The following is a 19080-nucleotide window of genomic DNA, read 5'->3' on the forward strand; positions in this document are numbered from 1 at the left end:
TTCCATTCCATTTTTGTGCTACAGTATGTTAGACATTCCTTAATGTCATCTCCATCTCCATCATTTCTACCTCTCTCCTATCCCACAGCACTTCTGCCCAAAATATTTTAGTATATGTAGGACCTTTTTGTCTTTGGGATACATGCACCATTATGGGATCTCCAGTCAAAGGTTATGAATTTAACCATTTTTTGAGCATAATACTAAGCCAATTTCTAGACTGATTCAACCAATTAACAACTCCACAAACAGCATATTTATATGCCTGCCTTTCCTTTTTGCTGGTGGATTATTAACAGATTTTATCAGTCTCCATGGTGAAATGATTGCTCTATACATAATCACACTCATGGAGGGGCCATTAAAACTGGTCAGGAGAGTAGGCAAGTATCTTGGGTTGCTTTTCCTAATTTAAGAGACTGAAATATCTAAGATAGCATTTGGAAAAAAATATTTGGAATTTCTAGCCTAGGACCTCTGAAGAGAACCTATCAGGAGTGGATGATCACTCTTCCACCTTAATTTCCTTTGTCTTTCATCAGAAGGATGTGTCATATGACCTGTGCACGGTGTGTGGGGGCCACCCTCATCCCTCTGGCCGTGTCAGCCACCTTGACAAATATCCTTCTCTTCTTTCCCGGAGCTAACAAAATGGACAACAATATACACCTTTCCGAAGAGGTCTGGTATTTTGGAGGAATATTAGGAAGCGGGGTCTTGGTGAGTAATCAACTCCTAAAATCTTATTCTAATTCTCTCTCCCAAAAGGACATTTTGGATTGGCTTCTGCCCTCTTTGATCTTATTACTATTTTAAAGATGTGAATTGATTTGGGGATATGTTCAGTTGTTAATAGAAATCATCCCAGGCCAGTGACTTTGATGCAATTATGCACTCCTTGAAAGAATACAAATAATCCTTTAGTCACATTTATCTCCCATCAGCCTGATTACATATAATTTTACCATAACATAATATCTTTGGGAAAACCATTATTTCTGACAGATTGATAATATATCTGGATTGATAGATAACACATTTATTAAGTCCCTATTACATGCCACACATTGTGCTAATCTCTAAACACTGGCATACAAACACCAGGCAGTCTCTGCCCATGAGGCACTTATATTCTAAAGGAAGAAGATCAGACATAAAGGGGAGCTGGAAAGGGGAGCTGATCAGGAGAGAGTTTTTTTCATGGAAGGAATCAGGGGAAAGTCAATTGGTTGCAGACAAAATCATTCTCGTCAATCCAGTAGTTCTTGGAGTAGAGTTCAAATTTGTAGTGGGGATGGTAAGGAGGATGATGGTCTGAATGGAGAGAATTTTTTCCAGACACTGAATTTAAAGGGTGGAAGTCTTTCAGTAGCACAGCAGACAACAACAGGGGTTAGAATTTAGCAAGAAAAATTAATTGAAATTGAAAGCTAACAAATGGTATGTTCTCATCCCCATTTTTATACCTTTGTTCTTCAGTTATTTCAATCATGTCTGACTCTTTATGACCTTATTTATAGTTTTCTTGGCAGATATACTAAAATGGTTTGCCATTTCCTAGGTGGATCTGTGAATAGATCATTAGGCTTGGAATCAGGAAGCTCCAAGTTCAAATTCAACCTTAGATATTTAGTTGTGTGATGCTGGAAAAGACACTTAGTCCCTATTTGCTTCAGTTCCTCATCTGTAATATAGGGTCACACTAGAGAAGGAAAAACACTCCAGTATTTTTGCAAAGAAAACCTCATGGAGAGGTTCTTGGGATCGAAGAGTTGGACAGGATTGAAGAACAGCAACCTAAACTGCTTCGCTAATATGATTCTGAATTAACTAGCCTATAGCATTGGGGCGGCTTGTCACTCTGTAGTGACATTGAAGATAAAAGCCTTGAAGACAGACTAAACTTCATAACAATGCAGCCAATTCCACATTTTTAGCTGAGCCAGGAAGTTGCAGAAAAAGAACCATTCTTGGAGATGGTACAAAAGGGAATCATTGAAACAAGGAGGCAAGTCTTCTGTTAATTTGAGTAATTTTAAATAACATTTTATTAGATGAATTCATCATTTTTACTTTAATTTTACCCTTTTTATACTTACTCAAAAAGAGGTTTCAGTCCAAATCCCTACTTCTTTCAGTTTTATGTTTAGCCATGTCCCATGACAGATTTGTGATCTATCCATATCTCTGTACATGATAGTTCTTTTCCTACTTCCATACCTTTGCACCTTCAGGTGGGTTCCCCAAGTCTGATAATGCACTCCCTCCATGCTCTTTTGCTGTCATAATTAGGCAGTTATTTATCCCTATTCACTTAATTGAAGTTAGCATTTTTTTTTTACCATCTCCTCAAAAAAACAACAATATTTTCTTTTATCTGTACCTATAGCATGGACCATTTATGAGCACCCATTGTTCAGCAAAAGTCATCCCCCATATTCATTCCTATAACTTCTCCTATCTCTTACAATCCATCATGGGACAGATCCCTTAAACATGGATGACATAGAGGATCCCCAACCTCATTTCCAAGGCTCACTGTGGACATCTTCTTGTTGTTGATAGATGATTCTTCCTGCTGTCTCATTGTTGAATTCGAAGACTATTGACTGCAGTGCAATCTATGAACAGGAGGATTGTGGAAAGAAGCTCAAAGTGAGTGAACAAGGGTCAAAAAGGGGGCATCAGAATGCCCAGGTTCTGGTAAATCAGAGGGATCACCCTGACCTTGCCTTTGAGGAGCTTCTATTCTGTTGGGAAAATGGAGGTAGTTTGGGGAGGCAATGGAGAAAGGGGGAACAGTTTCACAGTTAGTAATAATAAAACAATCCCTGAAGCTTTATTTAATAAACTTTACACTGAATTAATTACTGATATTTTTAAAGCACTTTATTTTTACAATTTCAAAGGACTTTATATATGTTCTATCATGTGAGCCTCTCAGTAGCCTTAAAAACGAGGTTAAGATAAAATGAGGTTTTGTTATTCCTAGTTTACAAATAAAAAAGTTGAGATTAAGAGACTTGGTCATGAGAACACACCTAGTTAGTATCAAAGAGGAGGATTTGAAACCAGATCTTCCTGGTATTAAATCCTTATGATTGTCATTCCCTCCACTGTCCCTTTCAATTATGTACAATCAGTCATAATATCCTGGTTATTAAACCCAAACCTCAACTTCCTTCTATTATTTCCAATTTCACTCTGGGATAATCTTAAATGTGATCCCTTCATCCTACACATGGTAAACAAATGAGCTCCAAATTTATATAGATGGAAAAATATCAGACCTAAGACTGAAACTCAGTTCTTTTATCTATCTGTATTCTGCTATGTATTTGTCAATTATATCATTCTTTACACAAAGTAATATTCCTTTACATTTACACATCACAATTTATTTAGTCATTCTCCTATTGATGGGCATCCATTCTATGTCCCTCCCTCCCAATAGCTGACAATTATTTAATGCTTTCAAGTTTCAAAACACTTTACAGCCATTATTTCATTTGAGCTTAGCAACAATCATATAGTAATACATTCCTACCCCCATTTTACAGATGGGGAAACTGAGGAACTTAAATGTTAAGTCAGTCATACATCATCATATAACTGAATGTCAGAAGTGAGATTTAATTCAGGTTTTTCTAACTCCACATCTGGCATTTTTTATCTATTACATTATTTATTTTATTACACTATGAAGGTCATTTCTAGCTCTCAGATCCTAAGCATGAGTGACTATTGTCAACAAAGGATAAAGACATGTACCAAAGCAATAAAATTGTAACTATGAAATTTCAGGGATTCACATGAAGGTGAGAGAAGTATCGAAGGGAAGAGGATGGGGTGAATAGTACCTTTGGAGAAACTGGTGAGGGAGGCACAATGGGGAAGCAATAACCCACTCCACTGACACTTAAGATGGCTCCTGTTGCTAAGCAGTAGAATAGCTAGCTCCAATGTCAGGCAGGTATACAATTATTAAACTTGTAGATCACCATATTCTCCTGCATATCGCCATGGATGTTTTCTCTATGAACCTTAGGCTAAGGAACAGAAAGAACAATTATTTGTGGATGGTGGAAAACTGATCAACATTCGTCAGTCAATAAACATTTGCAAACTGCTTACTAAGGGACAAGCTCTATATACACTGGGACTACAAAGAAAGGCAAAAGACAGCCCCTGATCTGAAGGAGCTCTCAGTCTAATAGATGAGATAGCATGTGAAAAACTAGTACAAACAAGATTAATTAAGTACAGGATAAACTGAAGATGGCCAGAGAGAAGGTACAGGAATTAAGGGTGAATGGGAAAGGCTTTTTGAAGATGATTAGATTTTAGCTGGGATTTAAGGAAAGTCAAAAAGTGGAGATGAAGAAGAGAGTTCTAGGTGGGGGGGGGGGGGTAATGAAAATGCTCAGGATAGGGACACAGTGTCTTATGCAAGGAACAGGGAGGATACCAGAGCCATTGGATCAGCGAACAGGTGGAAAGGAGAAAGTTATAAGAAACAGGGCAAAGGGCAGTTAAGGGGCAGTTAAGTAGGGCAGTGGATAGAGTGCTAAACATGGAGTCAGGATCAAATTCAACTTCAGCTACTGGCTGTGTGACCTTGGGCCATGTTACAAAAAATAGGATTAGAAAGATGGGTAGGGGCCAGGTTATGAAGAGCTTTAAAAGCCCAACAGAGGACTTTATTTTTGATTCTGGAGATAATTAGGGAGCCACTAGAGTTGATTAAATGATGGGGAGAGGTAACATGCTTAAACTTGTACTTTAGGAAGATCAATTTGACATTGAATGAAGGCTGGATTAGAGTGAGGAAAGACAAATTAGGAAGACCAATAAGTAAATTATTGCCAAAATCCAGGATTGAGGGGATTAGAGTCTTCATCAGGGTGATAGCAGTGTTACAGAGAGGGAAATATATATATATATATATATATATATATATACATATACATATAAATGTGTGTGTGTATATACATATATATATATATATATAAGATATTAATATAGAAAAGACAGGTTATGAAAACCGATTGGATATGGAAGGTGAGTGCCATGGAAGCGTCAGGAATGGCATATAGATGGCCAGCCTGTGACTGAGAGGATGGTGGTTTTACCTGACAGAGAAACTAGGAAGAGGGGGAAGATTAATGAGTTCATTTTTAGACACATAGAGATTGAGGTGTCTGTGAGAAATATAGTTTATCCAATACCCAAGAGATTGCTGGAGATGTGAGACTGTGGTTCCAGAGGTAGGTTAGATGCAGATAAACTCGAGAATAACTGGCATAGAAATGAGAGCTGGAAAGTGGGGAAGGGGAGGCCTAGGTGGGGACAAGCTGACTATTGGTCTGTGAGGGTGCCCATAACATGATCCAATGATTTCCTAGGAAGTGACATAATCTCTAACAATTTTATTTTTTATAATTTTATAATCTGTAAATTGGGCATAATGATATTTATAGAGTGCTTAACACATGTCAGGCAGTCTACTAAACCATTTTACAGAAATGATCTCCTTGGATCCTCCCAGTGAGGTAGTGCTATTATTTTTCATCTCTGCATTTGATCTGCTGTGTCACCAACTGTCCCATACCTGTATTTACTTTCTTATCCTCATGTACTTGTTGTAATGAAGGTATTTTCCAAGCCTGGAAGAGAAGCAATTACTCCAGGAGTAATTTACCACCACTGTCAATAGCAAATGAAAGGTTGCCTTGACTGCTTTTGATTTTTGTGAAGTTATACCATCTCCTCTTAGTGAAAAATAACCTTTTCTCTTTTTCAGATGCTGAACACCATGATGTTTCTTGGGACTGGCATTGTAGGAGCTTTATATGCATTTGCCATCTCAGTGGTTGCTATTATTAGGGGTCCCAAATGTCTTGTGGGAAACAATACATGGGAATATCCCTTTCATGATGGGTAAGATCAATCACTGCACACACACACACACACACACACACACACATGCACAGGTTCAACAAGAGGACTGAAAAAAGGAAAACGTGAGTGTTCTTGTTACAGCTGTAAAGGTAAAGAGAATGATTTATTCATCTCTCCCTCACTTTAAAGTAAATATAAACAACAACCACTTTCCCATTCCCAAAGGGCACAATGATCTCTCCCCAAGTTTTCTGAAAATGGTGCTTACTTAAGATTCAAAAGACGATTGGTGAGTGTGAACTTTAGGAATGAGAGGTCTTGGATCATCTCTACGAAGTCTTATATCCTGACTGTAACTGAGTCCATTACAGCACCTTTTTATAGTACAATTGGAATTGCATTGTATTTGCAGTCAGGTGACCTGGATTTAAATCCCAGATCTGCCACTTACCTGTATGACCTAAAACAAAACATATACCTTTCTTGCGCTTTGATATCCTTTGAGGTTCCTTCTAGTTGCAGATTAATGATCCTTTCTATACCTTGGCTTTGCCTCCTATGAACTGTATAATTCCTACCAAGTCACATTAATTTTCTCTTATCTCAGCTCCCTATCTGTACAGTGGGGATAATGACTTTTGCAATGACTGTTTCATACGGTTGTCAAACCTATTTTGTAGATCAAAACCTGCTACATAAAAGGAGCCAGAAAACATTGGTTAAATCCATTGATCTTTACTGTGTGTTTGTAATTCTCTAGCATCCCATATATTAAGCAAAGGGTTTGCAATGGATGGATCTAGTTCTTTTCAGCTCCAAATCCCATGACTATAATAATAATAACCATTATTTAAATAATGCGTGAAGGTTGGCAAAGTGCTTTATAGACACCACATTTAATTCATACAACAGCCAAGTAAGCTTTATACTGTCAATCTCTATAATTATCTCTAATTTACATTGGAGGAAAGGAAGAGTCAGGTTAAATAACACACCCACTTATTTGGAGAGATAAGATCTGAGGCCTTCTCTCTCCTAATTCTGGGTCCTTGCCTTTTCTCATACCTAACACATTCTTCCAATGGGATAGAGAGATGTCCCCCCCTGTGCTCTACAAGGCAGGCGGCATATCCTAGCCATGCTTGGAGCATGTAACTCCTATCCCTATACTATCCTTTCATCTCAGGGGAAAATTCAGCAACATTTCTTAGTGATAATTCCAAAGGAGTATTTAATACTGATAACTTTGACCAATTTTCTGTCTTTTAATTCTCCTTTTATGTTTTTCTTAATGAGTAAACCATATAATGTTAGAGAAGAAAAACAAACACATACTTCATAACTTGGCAAAGGGACTTGGGTTCTGAAAAGAATTAAGTTAATGGCTAATGTCCCAGTTCTTGGTTACCTTCATGTATTCATGGGGAGCTAGGAGGTATCAAAGTGCTGGGCTTGAGGTCAAGAAAACTCATCTTCATGAGTTCAAATCTGGCCTCAAACATTTACTAGCTGTGTGACCTTAGGCAAGTCATCTGCCTCCATTTCTCATTTGCAAAATAAGTAGAAAAGGAAATTTGCCAAGAAAATCCTAACTGGGGGCCACAAAGAATAGGATGTGTCTGAAACAACTCAACAACAAATTCATGAAAGTTCCTTTTATATACTTAAAAAAATTTTAATTGTGACCTACACTAATTTTATTTTTTCTACTTAATAGTACTTTATTTTTTCAATTAAACAAACATAATTTTCAGTGTTCACTTTTATAAGATTTTGAGTTCCAAATTTTTTCTCCGTCACTCCTATCTTCTCCAAGACGACAAGCAATCTGTATTTTTGTAATCATGTACAATCATATTAAACACGTCTCTATATTAGTCATGTTGTAAAAGAAGAATCAGAATAAAAAGGAATCAGAAAAAAAAGTTAAAATAGTATACTTCAGTCTGCATTCAGACTCCATGCTTTTTTCTCTGCATGTGGATAGCATTTTCCATCATATGTCTTTTGGAATAATCTTAGATCCTTATATTGTTGAGAAAAGCTAAGTCTGTCAAAATTGATAATCACACAATGTTGCTGTTACTGTATACAATGTTTTCCTGGTTCTGCTCACTGCACTCAGCATCAGTTCATGTAGGTCCTTTCAGGTTTTTCTGAAGTCTACCTGCTCATCATTTCTTTTTTTTTTCATTCATTTGTTCCTTTTTTAATATATATATATATATATTTATTATAGCTTTTTATTTACAAGTTATATGCATGGGTAATTTTATAGCATTGACAATTGCCAAATCTTTTATTACAATTTTTCCCCTCCTTCCCCCCCTCTCTCCTCCCCCCCCTCCTCCAGATGGCAGGTTGACCAATACATGCTAAATATGTTAAAGTATTATAAGTATACATGTCCAAACAGTTATTTTGCTGTACAAAAAGAATCGGATATTGAAATAGTGTACAATTAGCTTGTGAAGGAAATCAAAAATGAAGGTGTACAAAAATAGAGGGATTGGGAATTCTATGTAGTGGGTCATAGTCATCTCCCAGAGTTCTTTCGCTGGGTGTAGCTGGTTCAGTTCATTACTGCTCTATTGGAACTAATTTGGTTCATCTCACTGTTGAAGAGGGCCAACAATCACATACTTCATAACTTGGCAAAGGGACTTGGGTTCTGAAAAGAATTAAGTTAATGGCTAATGTCCCAGTTCTTGGTTACCTTCATGTATTCATGGGGAGCTAGAAGGTATCAAAGTGCTGGGCTTGAGGTCAAGAAAACTCATCTTCGTGAGTTCAAATCTGGCCTCAAACATTTACTAGCTGTGTGACCTTAGGCAAGTCATCTGCCTCCATTTCTTATTTGCAAAATAAGTAGAAAAGGAAATTTGCCAAGAAAATCCTAACTGGGGGCCACGAAGAATAGGATGCGTCTGAAACAACTCAACAACGAATTCATGAAAGTTCCTTTTATATACTTAAAAAATTCTCTGCTAGAGCTTCTTCTCAGGCTGAGCCACTTTCAAGTAATAGAGAATTCTAGGTGAGTGATTATCCAATAAGGGGCAAAGAAAGAAGAGAAGCAGGAGTTGGTGATTTTCTTTCATGGGGCACATGGAGGCAGTTATATGTTGGCCTGATGATAGTAATAGAATACTGTTTTCTTCCTAGGTTGTGTTTCTAAGATAGCCCACCAAGCTTATCAAAATGGAGAACAATCCCGGCAAGTTACTGTACTTTTGTGGGTCTCAGTTTACACTCCAGCAAAAAATACAGATTGCACTGAGCTCTGTTCCAACTTTAAATCTATGATATTTTTAGAGTAGGTCAACATGTCCCAAAGTCAAACAAGAGAAAGGTCCAGCATCCCCAAAGTCAGAGGTCACTGGATGACTGATATGCTGGTTATTCTATTGATACCTGCTCCTGGGGCAATAGGAGGAACCTAAAAATATTGCTAAAGTATAAGTTGCTAAAAGTATAGATTGTTATCCATTGAAAGCAAGGGATGCAGAAGAGAAAAATGGATTTGGGAAGTAAATGATTAGCAAAGAATCTGAGAATGGGATGAGGATTTCCAAACAACACCCTAAATTATAGGGTTGGCAGATGACTGGCCAGAGATGGACTCTATCTAACCTAGAGACTAGATTATAATTCAGTTATAGGCACTGAGGAGAGGTTGAAGAGTAGGATTCATGTTTTGATGTCAACATGTCAGGAAGTTTCTGCTGTTTTTAACATTCAAATAACTTTAATAAATGATATGGAGATGTTATGCACGTAACATTAAACTGGAAAGGATAACTAATATACCCAGCAAATTCTCTTTTCTTGGTTCCAAGAGAAGAGCCAGAAACAAGAGGAGAATGTTACAAAGATCCAATTTAGGCTTGTTATTGGGAAAGACTTTATTATGATTAGAAGTTTCCTACTTCTTTAATGGGCTTTCTCTTGTCACTCTTTACAACAAGAGCTAGATAGTCATTTAAAGTGTGTTATAGTGGAATTCCTATTGGGTATTTATTAGATGAGAGAGACCTTTAGGTAGTTTTGCCTCTCAAGTTCTGTAACTTGTTAATAATCAGGGGCAGCATAGCCTATTAGAGTGCTGTTGCTCTTGAAGTTAGGAAAACGTGGGTTCTCTGAGGCTAATTAGCAATGAGATCATAGGTGATACCCTTAAGCTCATTATCTGTTCATCCATCTATCCACTAAGACTATAAATTGCAAATGGATTGCAATCTGCGGAGAGAGTTCTCACAGTGATAAAAATCACAGATTAATGCAATATTCACAAATAAAAATTAAAGTTTAAAACTTGACAGAAAACTGCTAACTCTGTAATGAGCTTTTCTGACCTGCTTTATCAATCTGATCACAAGATGTCAGTGTTGCCCCAATTCTCTCTCAAGCCAAGCTTTTTCAAGGAAAAGAAGGGAAACTCAATTTAGGAAAAAAACAAACAAAAAATACCAACCCCGGCCTCAAACTCTCTGGTGCCACATTTTCTGTATAGTCTGCCAGAAAAAAAAATCTCCAGAAGCTTAGAACTATAAATTTTATCACTGTCAGTTATTCAATTGTGATCTAAGAAATCGTTTCATGTGAGTATTGGAGAAACTTCCCTTTCACCACTATTCACCTGCTGTAGGATCTTGAGAAAATTATTGGGCCCATGGGCAAATTAAGATCATACTGAGCTGGATGGATGATCTCTGAGGTACCTTCTCTAACATTCTGTGCTTCCTTTTTATTCTATGATTTGGCAGAAATGGAATACTGTTTCTCAGTCTTAAGTTGTAAACTATTTTCCTGACCCCGTTTGGAGTCTTTTTGTTGTTGTTATTGTTGTTGTTTTGCAAAGATACTGGAGTGTTATGCCATTTCCTTCAACAGTATATTAAGGCAAATGGAGTTTAAGAGGCCTGTTGTGTTGAAAGTCAGATTTGTACTCATGAAGATGAGATTTCCTGATTCAAAAGCTGGTGCTCTAACCACTGCACTACTTAACTGTCCCAGGTACTATTATTCTTTTCAGTTTACATGTTAGGAAACTGAAGCAAACAGGGTTAAGTGACTTGCCCAGAATAAGCTAGATTTGAATTCAGGAACATGAGTCTTCCCAGTACTTTATTCACTCTGCTATCTAGTGGCCAAAAGAAGTCCAAGATAATATTAAGCTGTTACATTTGTTACATTTGAAAATGTATTTCGATTTGAAGATCTCTTGAATTTTTATAAAGAGAATGCCTCAAATATACTCTCATCCTGGGCATCTGGAAAACCTGAGTTCAAGTCCAACCTCAGACATTTCCTAGCTATCTTACCCTAGGCAAGTCACTTAACGTCATCTGTAAAATGAGCTGGAGAAGAAAATGGCAACTCACTCCAGTATCTTTGCCAAGAAAACCCCAAATGAATTTACAAAGAGTTGAAGGTGGAAGAAAAAAATGAGCAGCAAAAAATATTTACACCTTGGAAATTGGCAATCACTACAGATCGTGGTTTGAAGTACTGTTTTGTTCATTGCCTAGACTTAAAAGTGCTAGTGATTCAGATTAAACTTGAAAGCATATGTGCATATATTTTCCCAAGAAGAGTCCAGCTGTTAAACATTTCATAGCAGACCCCCATATTGCTCTATAAACATAGCTTGAACTCAGCAGGAACACAGTCGCAGCCTTAGGAAATGAAGTCATCAGCAGATTGGAGTTCTGCTGATTGCTAATTAATAATTTAATAATAATAACAATTCATATGATGCTTTAAAATTTGCAAAGTGATTTAAACCATCATCTCATTTGATCCTCATAATATCTCTCCACACATTGATCAAGAAACAATTGGCAAAATTTTTTCTGATAAAAGCCTCATTTCTAAAATATATAGAGAGCTGTCAATTTTATAAGAGTAAAAGATACTCCACAAATGATAAATGGTCAAAGGATTGAACAATTTTCAGATGAAGAAATTAAAACCATTTATAATACATGAAAAAATGCTCTAAATCATTGATTAGAAAAATGCAAATTAAAACAACTCTGAGGTATCACCTCATAACTATAGATTGACTAAGTTGACGGGAAAATATAATGATAAATGTTGGAGGGGATGTGGAAAAACTGGAAAACTAATGAATTATTGGTAGAGTTGTGAACTGATCCAGCCATTCTGGAGGGCAATTTGGAACTATTTCCAAAGGTCTATAAAATTATGCAATATGATCCATCAGTGTCACTACTAAGTCTGTATCCCAAAGAGATCATAATAGAGGGGAAAGGATCCTCATGTGCAAATAATGTTTGTAGCAGTTCTTATTTATGGTGGCAAGGAATTGTAAATTGAGTGGATGTCCATAACTTGGGGAGTGACTGAATAAGTTATGATATGTGAATATAATGAAATATTATTGTTCTAAAAGATAGGATAAACAGGCTGATTTCAGAAAAACCTGGAAAGACTTACACGAACTGGTGCTGAGTGACAAAAGTAGGAGAACATTGTACACAGTTACAAGTAAGATCGTGTGATGATCATCTATGATAGATTTAGTTCTTCTCAGCAATGTGGTGATCCAAGATAATTCCAACAGACTTGGGATAGAAAATGCCATCCAGAGAGAGAACTATGGAGATAGAATGTGGATTGAAGCATAATATTTTCATCTTTTTTTTTCCTTTGCTTTTTCTTTCTCATTTTTCCCTTTGAATTTTTAATGTGGGTGGTATGGAAATTGTACATATATAAACTATATCAGATTGCTTAATCTCTTGTGGAGGAAGGAGGGAAGGGTGAGAGGGAGAAAAAACATGGAGCTCAAAATCTTGCAAAAATGAATGTTGAAAACTATCTTTACATGTGATTGGAAAAATAAATACTATTGGAGGAAAAAGGAAACTTGGCAAAATGAGATCTTCATAGAACTATATCAGAGGGATCATTGTCTATGATAAAGATTTAATATATGTTTGTTGAATGAATGAATATCTCCTCTGTTACACAGGAACTATCTCAAAGACATAGGATTGTGGAATAACTGCAAAGAACCTATTCATATTGTACCCTGGAACTTATCTTTCTTCTCCATCCAGCTCATAATAAGTGGCATTCAGATATCCCTCTGTGGCACTTATGTGGCCAAAATTTGCTGTGATGTTTCCTGCAAAAAATGTCGATGCCCTAAGATCTTCAGGGTAAGTTAATGGTTTGTTATGTCTATATTATATCACAACCTGAGTCAACTCAGGAGGTTAGGGCTATTTGATCAAGAGACTCTCATAGACTTTACCTCCATCCACAAAGCCAACAAGGAACCTGGACAGGAAAAAGAGCTCAGTCTGCCTGAAAGGCCACCTCTCATCATGGTCAGAGCCAGAAATCCTTGGATGGATTCTAGAAGCACTACTTTTGTTCTTTGTACATCATTAAGATCAGTTGGGGTGAACAAGGTAGACAAGCTGTTTCTTCTTCCATCCTGTGGAACTATAAAGAATCCATTCAGGGCATGTTGTTTCCAAAGGTTCTAAATATATTATTTCATTAATTTTTTACACAGATCTAGAGATAATTGATTTGATCACTTATGAGGGTTTTTTAAAAAAAGTTTTCCCTTGTAAAGCATATCAATTTAAAACCAATATGTTATGGCTGTATTTAATATGAGAGAACTGGATATCATTGTGAAGGAAGTAACTCATTGGTGAGATCATGGTGTAATAGATAGGACTTCGGATATGGTGCCAGGAAGATCTGAATTCAGATCTTGCTTCAGACTCCTGTGAACTATGTGAACCTAGACATGTCATTTAAGGTCTCCAGGCTTCAGGTTCCACTGCTGTAAAAGGATTATTTTGGACTTGATCTCTGAGGTCTCTTCTAGTTGTAAATCTATAATCATATAGTCCTATTTGTCTTTGAATGTATCAGAAACTATGTCCATAAAATTGAAACTATTAAATGGAAATAGTTTCATCACTGTTTTGCTCATTTATTGGCAAAATCAAGTCAGTAATTACCTAATATTAAAAATTAACAAAAATTATAACAAACTAAACATCGAATGATCAAAAAGTCTTATAGATCATACATATAATAATTATATTATGAAAGATAAAAACCTGCATTCCCAAAATGACTTTTTTTTTCAAAGAATAAGCAATTTTTATGTTCTCTAAACAATTGCTATTTTGTCAGGTGGTGACTTTATTCATACTATCAGACATTTTAAACTTATGAAATGCCTACTCAATAAGTTTGCATGAACCCTTGATACAAGGTAGAGAATAAGAAATCCTCATTCATTTTCCTTCCTTACATAAGATCTGGTTTAAGTTGGTATCAATAGCAAAGTTCTTCTTATTCACAAGGATAACCATAAGAAATACATGAAATGATAATGTTTAACAAAATCTGAGGGTTCTGGGTCAAGATATTGTTTTTGTTTATATAGTACTACCAAGATACTGATTGTAGTCAATTTTTATTTTTTTAAAGAAAAACTACCACGATGGCTAAGCAAAACAGAAATTCTGCTGTTTTAATGACTAAATAAGAGGCAACATGGTATAGTGTCTAAAGGACCTGATATCACATTAGGGAGATTTTGATTCAAGTTCTACCTTACACATGAGCAGGAGCAAGTTACTTCTCAATAATCCAGCCAAGTCCTTTTATAAAATTACAGAGGAAATCACTGGTCTATACGGATGAAAGGAGATTCCACATAGGGATTTCCCCTCCCTTTCTGATGAAATCACTGGCCTAGAACAATAAGGACCAAATTAGAATTGCCATCCAGTCATTGCTCAGTTAATTTTTTGAATCTCAACCATTTAAAAGCCAAGAAAAAAAAAAGATACAGACTCAAAAGGACTCATTCATGGGTGTAAATGGATTCCCAAAAAGAGAAATCTTGGTTTTAGCAAAAATAAGTTTCAGAGGAGAAGGAGGAAAATCTGATAATCATGCAGTCGGTCATGTGTTAAAGGTGAAAGGTGAACATCAAAAGAGGAAGATTGAGTTAGAGTAATTTGTGAGCCTTTTCTCTTTCCTAGGGAAAAAGAACTGATTAAAGCTGTGATAAGCCATTTGGAATACTTCACTATCTTGGATAAAGAGTCATTATCTCTGGGAGATTCTTTGTCTCTGACACATTGTTCAAGAAGGTCTTTGAACAAGACTCTATCCCTAACCCTAACCTTAAACTTAACTCTGTATAGATCACAAATTATTAAAATTCCATGTTAGAAACGTGTTCTAAGAAAAAATAAAATTAGTAAGTTGTTTAAGAGTAAATGAATGTGGACATTTTTAACTTTAAAAAACATTTGGCCCTTTGATCCAGCAGTGTTTCTACTGGGCTTATACCCCAAAGAGATACTAAAGAAGGGAAAGGGACCTGTATGTGCCAAAATGTTTGTGGCAGCCCTGTTTGTAGTGGCTAGAAGCTGGAAAATGAATGGATGCCCATCAATTGGAGAATGGTTGGGTAAATTGTGGTATATGAATGTTATGGAATATTATTGTTCGGTAAGAAATGACCAGCAGGATGAATACAGAGAGGCTTGGAGAGACTTACATGAACTGATGCTGAGTGAAATGAGCAGAACCAGGAGATCATTATATACGTCAACAATGATACTATATGAAGATGTAATCTGATGGAAATGGATTTCTTTGACAAAGAGACCTAATTCAGTTTCAATTGATCAAGGATGGACAGAAGCAGCTACACCCAAAGAAAGAACACTGGGAAATGAATGTAAACTGCATTTTTGTTTTTCTTCCCAGATTATTTTTACCTTCTGAATCCAATTCTCCCTGTGCAACAAGAGAACTGTGTGGTTCTGCACACATATATTGTACCTAGGATATAGTGACCTATTTTTCATGTAACTGCTTGCCATCTGGGGGAGGGGATGAAGGGAGGGAGGGGAAAAGTCAGAACAGGAGTGAGTGCAAGGGATAATGTTGTAAAAAATTACCCTGGCATGGGTTCTGGCAATAAAAAGTTATTAAAAAAAAAAGAAAAAATATTTGGCTGTAGCAACTCAATAGTGTAAGTTAATTTTTTAGATTTGGCTCCTTTTCTGAGATCTGGGGTATGGTGCAAGCTCAATTCCCCAAGTCTTTTATTACAATTGCAAAATTAAATACCTAGTGGTACCATGCACATACCTACTATGGCTACAAAATGAAAAGAATCTAAAGCTGCTATGGAAGTATTTCCATCATGTTGAAAACAACAAATCAATGTTGGAAAGCACTTTAGAATTCTAATCTAATTACCATCTCTGAAAGATGAAGCCAATTCGATACAGAGTTGAAGTCTCTTGCTAGAGTTATATATTGTCATTAGAAAAACTGGAATTTCAAACCAAAGTTTTCTCAGTACTTTTTATAAAAATCTTTTTAATTATCTCGTGCCTAAGAAATAAAATATTGGTAAGGTTAGCATGGCTTCCAAACTGGTAAATATCAGCAAAGCTCATTCTCTTATCATCATTAAGAAATTTATTATGTTATTTGAAGAGAAATACCCTCTATGTTTGAGAAACATGTCCCTTTTACCAGTCCATTTTTGTGCCCTACAATTTTGAGGCAAATAGGAAAATACAGTTTAGTGTAAGTTAGGCAGTTCCATTGCCAACAAGTTGGAAGACAAAACCGATACTAAGTTTAAACTTATTTAATGAGATACCAGAAAAGTCTAGATCATACGGCATCTTCCTTGAGTCCCATCAAATAAACCAATTGTTCAACTAGGTTATGAGGATTATTCTTCTTGCAAATAAACAAAACTGGGATTTGGCTATTGATTCACCAGAGTAAGGTCAAAAAAGGAACCAGATGATCTTGATGAGCCAAAGATGATAGAAGTAGAGATGAGGGTGACATCATCAGCTGCCTATTGCACTCTATACACGAGACTTTTCATAGATATCTCTCCCTCTCATCGAAGGTACCACCATTTTTCTAGTCTTTCAATTTTCAAACATACCTTATTTTTTTTTTCTGAGTCAGTTGGGGTTAAGGGACTTGCCCAGGGTCACAAAGCTAGGAAGTGTTAAGTGTCTGAGGCCAGATGTGAACTTGGGTCCTCCTAACTTCAGGGCTGGTGCTCTATCCACTGTGCCATGCGGCTGCCCCATATACCTCATCTTTTTAATCAGTTCAGTTGCTAACTTTTGCTATTCCATCTCCTATACACTCGTACTTCTGATCCCTTTTCTCTATTCACAGGGACCCATCACAGTCAAACCCTCATATATTCTTGCCTGGATTATCACAATAACCTAATTCATTTCACTGCCACAGGTCTTTCCCTACTCCAATCCATGATCCACGTTGCTGCCAAAGTGATTTTTCTTAAGTGTAAGTCTAACCATGTTCATTAACCATACTCTAGTAGGTCCCTATTACTTCTAAGGGGAAAAAAATCTCGGATATTTGCAGTCCTTCACAACTTGCCTCCTATCTATCTTTTCAAGCCTCATTATATATGATTATTCTTCATGGCTTATTTGAGGCAGGTTCAGGAAGGACTAACACCTTTGGTGTAGCTTGCAGAAGCCCTATTGAACGTTACTTATCAGTCTTTGGTGTCTACCAGCTACCCAACCCTCACCTGTGGCTTCAATAATGTAACTGTGGCTTACAATTACAGTGGTTTTGTGATGAAGAGAGCCATCTGCACCCAGAGAGAGGACTGTAGGAACAGAGTGTGGATCACAACATAGTATTTTCATTCTTTTTTGTTGTTGTTTGCTTGCATTTTGTTTTCTTTCTTGTTTATTTTTCTTTTTGATCTGATTTTTCATGTGCAGCATGATAAATGTGGAAATATGTATAGAAGAACTGCACATATTTAACATATATTGGTTTACTTATCGTCTAGGGGGAGGGAGGGGAGAGAAAAAAATTAGGAACACAAGGTTTTGCAGAGGTGAATGTTGAAAATTATCCATGCATATGTTTTAAAAATAAAAAAAGCTTTATAAAAAATTAAAATGAAAAATAATTTAAAAGATCTGTGGCTTACAGTAGCCACAACCTGGTAAAATCATCTTCTCAGACCAGGTTAAGTGTAGCCAACAAGCCTCAAACCCTATGGTGAGTTAGGAGGGTGTCTACCTCACAAAGGTGAAGACTTCCTCCTGAAGAATGGGTAAATGAGAACAATTTGTTCCACAGCCACCAAGGTGGCTAAAGTGGGCACTGGAGAGTGCTTAAGCAGGGGGTGGATGGAACTGGTCTATGGGCCCTATAAGGCCCTCAAAATTATTGGTATAATCAACCACAGGTGATGATGAGTTATAGCTCGGTTAAAAAGAAAACTCTCACTGCTTGAGTTCTCTAAGTTGATAATTTTGTATGACCCCCTGAATAATGTTATAAATACCCAAATGGCCATTGGCAGAAAAAATAGCTTGGTCAGATATCAAAGGTGCAAGGGCATCTTTTGCATTTTGGATCTTCACCAGTCATGTTGACTTTAGTCCTGCCATTGAACTTTGATGACTGAGAACTAGAGGTTAATGACTGCGCAACTCTCCCCCACTTAATTCCAAGTCACGAGCAAGTCAAGATATCACCTTGTGGTGTCATTGGTATTTTATGAAATAAAGACAAATATTTGAGGGGAATCTGATGCCGACACTCCCCATTCAAGTTCAATGTTGGAATGAAATGAGACACTGGTAAATCATTGAGCAGTTAACAAAAGCAGATACTTTCCCCTAACACAGTAAGGATTTAGCTTCTCTGAGCCTACTCCACTCCTTCCCCCCTTCCATGATGAAACCTATTTGATTATCAGGGTAAAAGCGAAGGATATAGACTTCCTGGTTGTTCATAAATCCTTGAGTTCACCAGAAAGCTGTGTGAGGGAAATCTGGTCTAATAAAATCTCAGCTTTGTCTCTTTTTGGGGAGCAGTGGCAGTTAGGTGGTACAGTGGATAGGGTACTTGGCAGAAAGTCACGAAGATTGATCTTCCTGAATTCAAATCTGGCCTAAAACACTTAATAGCTATGTGACCCTGGGCAAGGATTTGCCTCAGTTTCCTCATCTGTAAAATGAACAGGAGAAGGAAAACAGCAAACCAATCCAGTTTCTCTTCCAAGAAAATCCCAATTTGGGGCAGCTAGGCAGCAAAGTGAATAGAGCACCAGGTCTGAAGTCA

General features: G+C 36.8%; 1 protein-coding gene across 1 annotated transcript; it reads left to right on the forward strand.

Moving 5' to 3' along the window:
- Positions 1 to 525: 525 nt before the first annotated feature.
- Positions 526 to 17196, forward strand: LOC100925435 (transmembrane 4 L6 family member 4). Its single transcript, XM_031961128.1, has 5 exons — positions 526 to 720; positions 2566 to 2655; positions 5804 to 5940; positions 12902 to 13091; positions 17140 to 17196. Exons 1-5 carry the CDS (start codon positions 547 to 549, stop codon positions 17194 to 17196), a joined length of 648 nt encoding a protein of 215 aa, XP_031816988.1. The 5' UTR covers positions 526 to 546.
- Positions 17197 to 19080: the final 1884 nt, after the last annotated feature.

This window comes from Sarcophilus harrisii, chromosome 3, assembly GCF_902635505.1.
Source record: "Sarcophilus harrisii chromosome 3, mSarHar1.11, whole genome shotgun sequence".
NCBI lineage: Eukaryota > Metazoa > Chordata > Mammalia > Dasyuromorphia > Dasyuridae > Sarcophilus > Sarcophilus harrisii.

Coding starts and splice junctions, on each gene's coding strand:
- LOC100925435 (XM_031961128.1), top strand. CDS start 547: ATGTGTCATATGACCTGTGCACGGTGTGTGGGGGCCACCCTCATCCCT. Junction 721..2,565: donor TATTAGGAAGCGGGGTCTTG/GTGAGTAATCAA, acceptor TGTTGTTGATAG/ATGATTCTTCCTGCTGTCTC. Junction 2,656..5,803: donor ATTGTGGAAAGAAGCTCAAA/GTGAGTGAACAA, acceptor TCTCTTTTTCAG/ATGCTGAACACCATGATGTT.